General features: G+C 32.4%; 1 protein-coding gene and 1 long non-coding RNA gene across 2 annotated transcripts; both read right to left on the bottom strand.

Moving 5' to 3' along the window:
* Positions 1 to 3,689: 3,689 nt before the first annotated feature.
* On the bottom strand, positions 3,690 to 5,089 carry LOC122137365. Its single transcript, XR_006154796.1, has 3 exons — positions 4,822 to 5,089; positions 4,486 to 4,602; positions 3,690 to 4,398 (listed from the first exon to the last, which is right to left on the bottom strand). It is a non-coding gene; the product is annotated as an uncharacterized LOC122137365 (long non-coding RNA).
* Positions 5,090 to 6,408: 1,319 nt separating this feature from the next.
* LOC109070927 (membrane-spanning 4-domains subfamily A member 4A-like) lies at positions 6,409 to 12,440 on the bottom strand. The gene is made up of 5 exons (XM_042724224.1): positions 8,522 to 12,440; positions 8,266 to 8,385; positions 8,122 to 8,178; positions 7,403 to 7,519; positions 6,409 to 6,871 (listed from the first exon to the last, which is right to left on the bottom strand). The coding sequence occupies exons 1-5, from the start codon at positions 8,687 to 8,689 to the stop codon at positions 6,740 to 6,742; spliced, it is 594 nt and encodes a 197-aa protein (XP_042580158.1). The 5' UTR covers positions 8,690 to 12,440; the 3' UTR covers positions 6,409 to 6,739.
* Positions 12,441 to 12,761: the final 321 nt, after the last annotated feature.

Genomic DNA, 12,761 nt, shown 5'->3' with positions numbered 1-12,761 from the left:
TCGAGCCACAATATTATTTTTGATAACTGCTGAAAGAGGGGCACTTTTGGTTCATTTTGGGAAAAGGGCAGGGGCTTGAGCTCTCTGCATGTGCCTGGTTAGGGTTATGTTTAGTGTACATTCAGGGCTAGTACCTAGTTATTACTCAATTATTGTAATTACTATAACCAAATACATAGTATTTACATATGCAACAGGGCTGTAAAATAAAGTGCGACCATAACATCAACATAAAGTTGACATATAGTAGTTCTCAACTCAGGCCCTTACGGTCTATGATCCTGCATAGTTTAGCTCCAAACATGATCAACTCACCTTTGCCTGTCATTTTTTTTAAAATCCCAAAGGGCTTGCTTATTTTGTTTGATCAGGGTTATAACCAAACTTTGCAGGTCATTTTTCCAATAATTATAAAATACTCACAAATCTTCACAAGTCCTTCTGAAGCTTCAAAGTTAGAGCCCTGCTCAACATTAAACAATGTTGACTAAGTGCTTAGTAAGTGATCTGGTAAGTGCATATTGCTATGCATAGTTTTTGAGATAAAACTGACTAAATCATTTACCAAATCAGTGCCACATTGACCATTGTGAGTTTGAGTTTCTGGTGGATTTGCAGGCACATGCTGAGCTAAAGATGGGGATGATGAACTGCAGAATGTCAGCAATATTCCAAGAATCCCCTTGAAAAAATTTAATTAAATTAACATTCCCATATATAAAGTTTTCACTGGCCAACTTAATTTTATTTTGTAAATATATACAAATTTTGATGGCTGCAAAACACTCCAAAAACGTTAGGACAGAGACATGTTTAACACTGTGTCACATCAATTTTCCTTTTCTTTTTAATTACAATGTTTAATTGTTTAGCAATTGAGGATACCAACTGTTAAAGTTTTGCAAGCAATTTTTTTGTCCAATCTCACTTAATACAAGACTTCAGATGCTTAGCAGTCTATGATCGTCATCATCTGTCTCTCCTTTTCATGAGGCCAGTCTTAGCACATTCAGTCAAACCACGCTGTTTTAGCATGTGCAGAATGAGCCCTGCCATTGTCTTGATCTAATAACCATGGACTTCCCATGAAACACGTCATCTTGATAGCAGTATATGTCTCTGTACAATGCTTCTGAATGTCTGGATGGTCCCTTTGGTCTTTGGGACTGAAAACTCAACATCCATTTTTCCCAGAAACAAGTTGAAATGTGGACTCATTTGACCACAGCACACATTTCCACTGTCTTTTTGACTATCTGAGATGTGCTCTTGCCCAGAGAAACCTGCAGCATCAGGTTTGGAACCTGGACGATAGGAGATTTGGAAATTAAACTGAGTAAAGAGAGAGCACCACTCCAATGCTTGTGGTGAAGACATCCATTTCAGCGGTGAAGGGATTGTCAGAGTCAGAATGGACAGAGCGGTGCTGTGCTAAAGGCCTTCTTCAGCTTCTCAAAAGCCTCTGTGGCTGCAGAAGACCAGGACTGAGACTTGGGCTTTCCACGGAGCAGATAGGGTAGTGGACTGGTGATGGAACTGAAATTAAAGATGAAACAGCGATCAAAGTTAGCAAATCCCTGGAAGAGTTAGGGTTCTTTCACTGTGGTGGGAGTTGGCCAGTTGGGGATGGCATCCACCTTCCTCTCGTCCATGAAGATGCCATGTTGACTGATGTTGTAGATGAGAAACAGGATTTTGGACTGATATAACTGATTTTTCTCTGCATTGAGGTATAGGTAAAACTCTCAGTTTCTGAAGGACCTGGAGAACCCTAACCCTAATAAAAATAAATAATTATGTCTGATAACACTGTTCTCAGTAACTAGGGAATATGCAACCCTGCTTTTTATATATAGAACTGTACATACATCTAATGGATACGCCAAGGTATTACAGATGTTTTCCTCTCACAGATGTTTTTCCCCCAGTGTCGCTAACCTGCCTCATTCAGTGGATTTTAATGACTTTTGCTAAACTTTAACTTAAATACTGCATGAATTGAAAACAAAAAATCAATTGTGAATATTGTTTAATAACATGAAATCCCTTCAAAATACCAAAGAATAAAGAAAAACACATCACTGAAATGAAATATAGTACATTCATTTCATAAAAATTAAATTTTTTTTATACAGCTATATGGTTTCCGGTCTGTTTTGACCACAAACAACATGAGTGTGACTCCTAAATAAGCAATACCAAACAATAGAATAGAATAGAATAGAATAGAATAGAATAGAATAGAATAGAATAGAACAGAATAATGATGATGATGATGATGACGATGATAAATTAAAAAAAACTGGCTTGAATTATCAGAAGCAACCGTATGAGTTATTAGTTCCTTGCAACTTTTGGACAGTAGGATCTCCTCATCATGACTCAGTATCCCTGGAAAGTAACAGACACAATATGTTAGTAAACAAGAGATTCAGACTCATTTTCAGTTTTAATTTTGTTATTATTACCAGCGGTTGGGGGCGGGGGTGTTTGACTATAGACACTATTGGAAGATAGCTAAACTGGATGATGACATCACTGAATCATCAATGGATTGACTTTAACTGAAAAAATGACTCTTTTCTATTGTCCTCTTGCATAACTGACAAACTATTTTCCTGTTTGACACTGTAAAGCTGCTTTGACACAATCTGTATTGTATAACGTGTTATATAAAGGTGACTTGACTTGACTAGTAAGTTGCACACACCATAACAACTGTTTTTATAGGCTATATGTGAGGAATAACCAGGAAAAACCCAATGTCACACTCTTCACCAGTCTAGTTAAATGAAAAAGGCTGTAGTTTACAATAAAGTATGCTGTTGTTTTTTAATTAGGGGTAAATAAGTTATGTTATATGTAGCATAACTACATTTCAACAATACAAGTTTAAAGATAGTTTATTGAAAATTGAACTTAACTATTGAAGACTATTATTTTATAGTAGTAGACTAATATTATATTAGTATTACTATATTATGTATTAAAATACAGTTTACATTGGACCCTATTATGGTCACTTTATAATTCCTCTTCATTTTGCTAGCTTACCATTGTGGTTGTAGCTTGTGTAATGTAAATTAAAATACATGCATGGATAAACCTTACTGCCATTAATTATATAATTATAGTAATAACATTACCATCACAACACTAAAAATCATTTATCTGGTTTAGTGCCACATTGACCACTGTAGAGTCGGTGTTGGAGGTGGCTTTGCAGGCAAATCCTGAGATAAAGATGGAGATGATAAACTGAAGGATTTATAACAAAAAAAAAAAAAAAAAAAAAAAAAAAAAATATCTCTAAAAAAAAAAAAAAAAAAAAAAAAAAAAAAAAAAAAAAAAAAAAAAAAAGAAAAGGAAATTCAACATGCCGTTATGAAAACAGTTTAACTAATAATATCTCAGCAATTATACTGAGTGAATTTCTCAATATTATTACATTACTAGGAAGCATCATATGGCTTTTATGTCATTTTGAAGCATGAAATTTCCAGTCCACAGTCATTATAATCGTATGGAAAAGAGTGACCAGCACAATCTCTAATAGTAAAATTGGTAAATGGTGACACAATTGTCATTTTGGATTGAACTATTCATTTAACCAAATAAAACAGCAATTAAAAACTAAAAACAAAATTAAACAGATCATATTAATATAGTATTGCAAATTGTACATTTAGTAGGCGTACTGAAATAGAGCTTTGATACGGCATTAAAAAAAAAAGTATTTCTATGCCCATTATAGTAATGGCAGTCGCTGCAGTTATGGCACTGATCACATTCATTCCAAGAGAGGCTTTCACCTACAGGAAGAAAGTTTAATGCTTAAAAGGTGACATAGTTATAATAATGGTGTACACATGTAAAACGGTTTCAAAAGTTTTTAACTATGCAAACTGAAAATGTTAGTCCACATCCTTTTAGTGGTAAAAGGGTCTAGTGTTTCAGACTACTGTGGTAAAAGAGAGTTCATCATGGAAAGTTTTGTGGTTGCATTTTATTCTGTTTACGCAAATGTATTAGGGTGGCTTAAATCTCCCTTAAGAATTTAGTTTGTTTACTTGTTTGTTTGTTTTTATTACTCATCCCAAAATATATGCTGATCAAAAAAAATGTTTGTTTTTTTTAAATATAGTTCTCATGTAAATACAAGTTACATAAAAAGCAGTTGTTCTTGTTATAGTTTTCATTCAAAATTATGTAAATATTAAGGCAGCGACAGCTATATATAGAAAAATTGTGTTGATTTTGTTGCTATTTGATTTTTAAGAGTTTGAGAATAAAATCACAAAGTCATTTTACCCTACTTTTCAGCACATTATATATACATACCACACACAGATGAAGTTTATTCTGCGCGGCAACAGACAGAGAGCCAGCAATGATGTACTGAGAAAGATACACAGGACATGTTAAAGTTCATTCTGGGAATTAGAATAAGAAGCTAGATAGCAAAGCAGTGAAAAAGAAACTCACAATAAGGGATCCCCAGTAGGTGATGCCACTAAAAATTAAAATTGGCAGAAAGGTACTGATAGCGGTGTTTACAATACCAAACAAGAAAATCACCACTCCAGTCATTATCTGGACAGTCTAGACAGGGCAGATAGGGGTTAAATGTTTATTTATTTATTTATTATCTTTATGTTTAAAGGAAAAGCTACAGTAATGTTTTATGCACTACAGTCTTAAAGCAATCAGAATATGACATATGACAACACAGTTTTATTTTCTGTTCATTTTATCACACAAGACAATATGACACTATTCCCAAAATGTATTTTTTAATGTATAATTCTAATTCATCATTACCCCTAGTGCCTTTGGTTGTGCTTTGAAAAATCCTTTTAGAGCAGTATCTTGATATGCTCCTCTGGCCTGCTGCTCGTCATCACAAATAACATTATTTTGTTTCACCTGTGGATTTACTTGAATGATAACTGTAGCTTTGTCATTTGACATGAACTTGCTGCTTTCCATTCTTGGCAAAGTTTTCACCTGCAATTAAAAGGAAAGTTCACCAAAAATTCAAATTCTGTCATTAACTACTCACTCTCAAGTTGTTCCAAAACTGTATGGTTTTCTTTCATCTGTTACCCACAAAAGAAGAATTACTTGAAGAATGATGGTAATTAAACCTTTAACAGTATACTGAAAAAAAGAAAAAGAAAAAAAAAAGGAAAATCAATGGTTACCAGCTACTGTTTTGTTACCAACATTCTTCAAAAATCTTCTTTTATGTTCCACAGAAGAAAGAAATTTATACACCTTTGGAACAACATGAAGGTAAGTCATTTTGGGGTAAATTATTCATTTAAGCATTAAGCATTAAAATACACAAATCATTTAAGGCTGCTTTTGTCTGCTTTTCATAAACAGTACATCTGCATTTATATTTACAGCATTGTCTTGATTGATATAAAACTGTTTGTAAAACAAGAAAATTTTTTAGATTACACTGTCATAAAAAAGTAAAGGTAGAAAATGCACATCTAAAAATGTTATCACTGTAATGTATGCTCATATAATACCTTGATTAAACACTTAAGATAAAAGTATAGAGAAACTTTGACAAGGATCCAAAAAAAATAAAAAAACCTTAGTCACAAAACAACTTAAATGAGCAACAAATTACACTAAAACTATTGCTGGTATGAAAGATAATAAAGAGTCAAAAGATGATGGTAATTTGTAATTGATGTATATCAAAGTGTCTATATAAAGATATACTTTATAATTAAAATAATAATAAGTGTTACATGAGCAACTAATAAATTAAGAGTATTTCACCTGAAATTAAATGAGGTGTGCTGATGTGGATGTCTGATCGCTCTTCTGGTGTATCTTTATGTGTGTGAACTGTGAAGAACCGCTAAGGTGGAGCATATGTCATATGATCGTGCATCATACTTTTAAGGATTATGTTTATGCCCTTCCTCATAAAATTCAAAGGGCTTTACATATAGATTAAAAACTTCAAGGTACCATAAATTATGGTCATCTGAGAACAAAAAATATCTATGATTACATTCAAACATACCCAGTAATCCTGTAGTTGGGGACTCATTTATCAGTAAATGATGGAGTAAGGCTTTAAATTACTTTTTAATCAAATCCAGAAGGAACCAACTTTAAATTAAATGTTCAAAACTCAACAAACTGAAATATCACCTGATATTTAAGTAAACATTTCAATATATAACAAAATATTCAAAATAATTCATGCCTGTAACACTATACTGATATAGTATATAATTTACAAATCAGGAGCAACAATTTGAGACATTAATTCCCAGCTTTTGGACTGTATGATGTGACTCAAGTGTTCCTTGGAAGTAACAGACAAGATATATTAGTACACAAGAGACTCAGGCTCTGTTAGTTTTAATTTTAATAAAAACCTTACACCATACAGTTTATAAAGTTTATACAGTTGATAAATTATAAAGAAAAAACAATAAAGCATGTTGTGATTGACTTATACAGTAGTTCATCTATTTCATACAATATGAAATTTATGCACTAAGGTTAAAAGCAGTTTACCATGAAACATTCAGGCCATTTTATATTTCCTTTACATTCTGCTAGTTTTATCAATCTGCTTGTTCAGTGGAGCTGTATCGTTCTCTAAAAACATTGACACAAATAATTATTGATTGTTGTGATAAAACTGATTGCCAAGCTCGTTATAGCAATAATAGCGTCATCTCAACTAAATCCTTTACCTAGTTCAGTGCACATTGACCACTGTGGAGTCTTTGTTGCAGGCGGCTTTGCAGCCAAGTGCTGAGATATAGATGGAGATGATGAACTGAGGAATGGTGAACACCAGCAATATTCCAGTGACCCTCATAGTAAAATACTACAAAAATTGAACAAAAAATATATTAAACCAGGAATCATTGAGAGTATCTCAACAATCAGAATATATATATTTGTGTGAGGAACAGACTGATATGCATGTTTTTATTTACTTCAAAATCTGCTATTGAGCCTTTTCCTGCAATGGGATCAGATCTTAAAAATTGAGAAACAGGATACGTTCGATTTTTGAACAGAAAATATTCATATTAATAATTGTCAGTAAATAATGACTTTCTCAGCCTGTTTCTCACACAAAGTTATCTTATGGCCTGGAATATAGTACACATATCATATGGACTACTTTTGTGATCACTTCAAATGTCTTGTCCCCAGTCAATGTGATTGTATGTTACAGAGTGACCAGTACAGTTTTGTGTTCTACGCATGCAGGCTAAGAGTCATATACAAGTAAATAATGACAGAATTTTCAACTGTACCTTTAAGTAAATAACAGCTATTAAAAAACTAAACACAAATCAATGCACAATTAAACATGAATACAAAATATTGCACATTGTGAATATAATACCTCAACATATAAACTTGGATTATCCATTGATATCAATGCTAACTGTATGCCCATCAGATGAATGGCCATCCCTGCAGTTATGGCACTGAACACATTTATTCCAAGAGATGCTTTCACCTGTAGGAACAGAATGTACTAGTTTCAGAGCACTAGGAGTATTTTTTTAATACTCAAAGAACAGATCATTGAAAAGACTTGAAACTTACAATTACTTTTAAGTAGGGAAGACCTACTTAAAAAAGTCTTGGGGGTGGGTTGTATAACATCTTTTCCCATTTTCTTCTACTGTATGTCATGATAATAATTCTGAAGTAAATTTGAAAGATTCTAATCTACATAGTGATATGTTGGAGATTTAAAAACAGCTCATTTGGAGTAGACAAATATTGGAAAAACATATGAAAGTTAGATATACATTGGGCCAAACACTGGGTTACAGATGTTAAAGCAAAAACTATCCCAAGCCTTTCATTTAGTTGATGCAAATTTAGTTGCAATCTTGATCATTGGTCCAGTTTTTTTTGGACTTTTATCAGCAGAAGCTTTACGAGCTACAGTACAATGAGACAACCAGTCTTTGCTAATAGATCATATCTGAAATTCTACATTTATGACAGCCTGAGGTGATTTAAAGTGCACAGTTATAACTAATACTAGTGGGAAAATACATTAAAAACAATGTGTTATAATGTGCCGAACCAGTCGGGTTATGTACATACCACACATGGATGATGTTTATTCTGCGCAGCCACAGACAAACAGCCAGCACTGATGTACTGAGAAAAACAAACAAGGGACATTTAAAGGTCATTCTGAAAATTAAAATGAGAAGCAATAAAGCAAAACCATTAAATAAAACTTACAATAAAGGACCCCCAGTAGTTTATGCCACTATACTCAAGAATTGCAGTATAATTGTAGATACTGGAGGTAAGAACAATACCAAGTATGAAGACCATCGCTCCAATCATTATCTGGACAGTCTAGAGGGCACACATAGGTCAGGTATTTTATTCATGATGGCATAAAATGTGTTTTTGGATACAGTGATCTAGAAGAAATTAGATACTCAGAACATTCCCAAAACCATAATTTATAATTCATCATTAAATGCATTACCCCCAGTGCCTTTGGTTGTGCTTTGAGAAATCCTTTAAGAACCGTAGTGTGATTTTTTCCTCCGGCCTCATGACCATCAAAAAAAATAACAGTATCTTGTATCACCTTTGGATTTACTTCAATGAAAACTGTAGGTTTGTCAGTTGAGACGACCTTACTGCTTTCCATTCTTAGAAAAGTTTTGGATTTCTGCAATAAGCATGTTTATATTGTACAAGTTCAATAAGAAATGTAAACAAAGGTCTTTGCATAAAGGAGAAATTATAACTAGTTTAAGAGGACAAAAATATCTCTGTTAATCAGACACTGTGAAAATAAATAAATACATGAATACACAGACAAATAACAGCCCACTGATTTCATATCTGATTTCATATCTTTGCAATAAACTGGCAACCAACAAAGACAGAGAAGGTAATGAGAAAGCCACATGAAGAATCAAAGCTCATCACAAGTAGATTTTCCAAAAGCTGAGGTAAATACTAACAAATAGTATGGTAACAGATGACACAATTAAAAAAATGTGATAAACGTTAATTTAACAACATGAGATGTAACATAATATGTAAGAAGAACTAATAGGAAATATAGTAATTTCAATGTAAATACACCAAATGTGAAGTGTCACAGGCAGTTCTGCAAATGTCAATTTATTTTAATTTAAAAGTCTTTCAACAGTCTGTAAATTATAGAATGACTTGGTCATTTTCACTTACATAAATTGAACAGTATTTTACTATTAAATTACATTAAATGTCCTATATTAGATTTATTACAGTTCATTGCATAGCATAAGGAATTTACCCTTAAACAAATATTTTTTTTAATCTTTTACTGTTCCAACTGAACTAATTTGCTAAGATACCTTTGTCCAGCCTAATGTTCTAACAAATTAAAAAACATTTAAAATGAGTTTTTAGCACCACACAATAAATGAGCAACAACTTACACTAAAAAGATATTTTGTCTAAAAAAAAAAAAAAATAATAATAATAAATAAATGGCTGTATCAAAAATTGTATATTCAGTAAACACATAATACAAAAAAAGAACATTGATATCAATTTATAAAATATCTTACCTAAAATGAGATTAGTTTATGTCTGGGAACTCTTTTTGTATCTTTGTGTGTGTTGACTCTGTAAAGAACAGTTAAGGAGGGGCTTGCTTTAAGTAGAAACTTTCTGTTAATGGCCACCTTCGTCTTAAAACACAAAGCACTTTGGTGAAAAATAATGTTTGCATATTAACTGGCAACTGATGACAGATAATATTTGTTTCTCCTGGCTAAATAGAATGCATTATTAAGATATATGATATATTAAGACATATGCATTTAAATAGGCCAATAATAATAATAATACTAATAATAAAATAATGTCTGGTTTGTTTTTGGAAAACTAGCAAGAATAATCCGATCTCTTCTAAGAGCACTAGGATACATGTTTAAATATATACAGGAAATTATTTCTAAATTAAATCCATTTAAGTAATTGTTTCATTGGCTCAAAATCCTAGTCACAATATATAACATTCTTTGCTCTGTTAGTGTTTAGATTTTTGGCACAGAGTTACTTAGTCCACAGTAGACTCACAGCAGACTTTTCATTCTATCAACAACCATATTACAGCAAAAGGTGGGTGGGGTGGGGTGGGGGGTGTTCTAAGAAAAATGTTAGAAATCTAGCATTCCTGCAGCTCAAACAGTAGAACATGGCACTATCCATGTTAAGATCATGGGTTCAATTCCCTGGGAATTCAGGGACTGATTATATGTATATATTTTACAACTCAAGATGACTGCTCTGGTGTCACACCAATCACGTTGAAGGTGGTTTACCATGGAACATTTGTGGTTGCCTTAGTTCATTTCCTTTTGCTAGCCGTACATTTGCTGCCTTGTATAATTTAAGCTATTTAACCATAAAGACTTAACTTAAGCAGAATTTTTATGTTCTGTTTTTAGCATTGACCAAACTGGAAGCAAATGACATTTTAGAATAAGATACATAAGAACTCGTGAGCAACATACACATGATGCCAAATTTTGAACTTTATTTTAAAGGTATTACTTTTAAAGGTAATACTTTGTTTACTGAAACGCTGCTCAGAAACACTGAGAATGGATGCAGAAGAAGATAAGCTGATTTACAAACCACAAACACTTACAGATGACATGTTTTCCTGTCATGCACAGGGACAGCTTCTTGTTCATTAAACACACAGAATTCTGATTCCTGATCTCAAACATGCCTATAATCTCCAAGTGAACATAAATGTACTGACACCGAGATGAAATGTAAACCTTACAATTAAACTTTTCAACTTCAACTTTTTAATTGTTACAAAAAAGATTTTAAAATAGTCAACAAATTAAGTAATCTGATGCACTTTTAAATTAAAAATAAAATTACATCAATGAGGCAGTCTCATGAAACAGAAGCATGTTTGTGCAAATGGTACATAATACAACTCTTTACCTTGTTTACCGAGGGGGAAAAAATCATCTTGCTCCTGTTCTCATTTTCATGAACATGTTGTTCATGTAAATGTTGTTACTGATGAAAGTGGGAGATTGTGCATGTGGCATTTAGTGTTATCTTCATAAATGTTCCTGAAACAAATGACTCAGTTTTTATGTAATAGTTTATTATTGTTGCTCATTACTTCCACACAAGCCTTCTCCCTTTCTGCAACACAAATCAATCTAAACGAGGACTGAGAGTCTGGCTTTCTTAATAAGCTCTATTGACTTGCAGACTCTCATCAATGATAAAGTCAATTGTAAACATGCACGAGCGCGCACGCACACACACACACACACACACACACACACACACACACACACACAGCTGACTACATACGCAGTATATATAAAACAGGAAAGCATTATTCAGAAAGCTGTTCTACCAAAGAGAAGCACACACTGAACTGTATTTGCAGTGGTATAAATTATTAAACATTTTCTCCAAAAAGCATTGTGCCCAGTAAAGCAGTGTGACATAAGAAAGGTCAAGGACAACCCTCAAAAGACTAATATTGATTTTTCTAATGCATTTTTGTTGGTTTTAAAAACATTTCATCATAATATGTACACTAACATTTGAAGTGGATCAAAACCTTTGTCCTAAAACCTAAAATCAAAATGTGTTTCTTGTCTTAGGACAACTTTGATGAACTTTTTTTGATCCACTTCAAATGTTGACTATCAGTTCCTTCCTTCTCACATTCTGTTTTATTTTCTTCTAACATAAAGTAATATGTGTAACCTAATGCTAATGTTTGTTTGTCTTTTTTTAATATTGACTAAATAAAATGTGTGCAAAAAAACATAAGTTGTTTCACATGTTTGAATTTTGTTACCCAACTGTAAAAAAGCAAAGACATTTTTTCTTTCTCTTTTTTCCTTTAATATATCACATAGTCATATGTGAATCAAATCAAATGGGCATCTTTTATATTAGGACCTAATGACCTCTCTACCATGATAGATTGGAGCATTGATCTGGATGAGGCTGTCAGCTGTGCCTCACTGTGTCTCCCCCTTTCAGTCTTTGCTTTTCCAAGGCTTTGCAGTCTTTTATTAATAATAGGCAAGCATTGACCACTCCAAATATAATTCTGGGGCAGGAAATACTAGAACCAGTGTCTGGACCAAAAGCTGGACTTGTTTTTGTTAAGAAGTTGAGCAGATCGATACCACCCATGAAGAGGCTCTGTGTCCTCACAATCGATTCTCTGCTGACTTCCACAGAAGATGTGATGGATTTATATATATAGTGTAAAAAAAATTTAAAACCTCTCCAACTCAATATATTTTATCTAAATTTTTCAACTGACCTAATTAAATTTGTAAAATTCAATTCACACAAATTCAATTTGGCCAATTGAAACATTTAGATGTGATCAGTAATTCACACAAATTCAGTTAGGCCTATAGAAAAATGTAGATGTGATCAGTGATACATATATATATATAGTGATACATATATATATATATATAGTGATACATATATATATATATATATATATATATATATATATATATATATATATATATATATATATATTATATATATATACACATACACTGTAAAAAAAATTTCAGAGCTCTCCAACTCAAAATTTTCTATTGTATATATATATATATATATATATATATATATATATATATATATATATATATATATATATATATATATATATATATGGGAAAGTCGTGGCCTAAGGGTTAGAGAGT

Source organism: Cyprinus carpio, chromosome B5, assembly GCF_018340385.1.
Source record: "Cyprinus carpio isolate SPL01 chromosome B5, ASM1834038v1, whole genome shotgun sequence".
NCBI lineage: Eukaryota > Metazoa > Chordata > Actinopteri > Cypriniformes > Cyprinidae > Cyprinus > Cyprinus carpio.
This window is presented reverse-complemented; position numbering and strand designations above follow the sequence as displayed.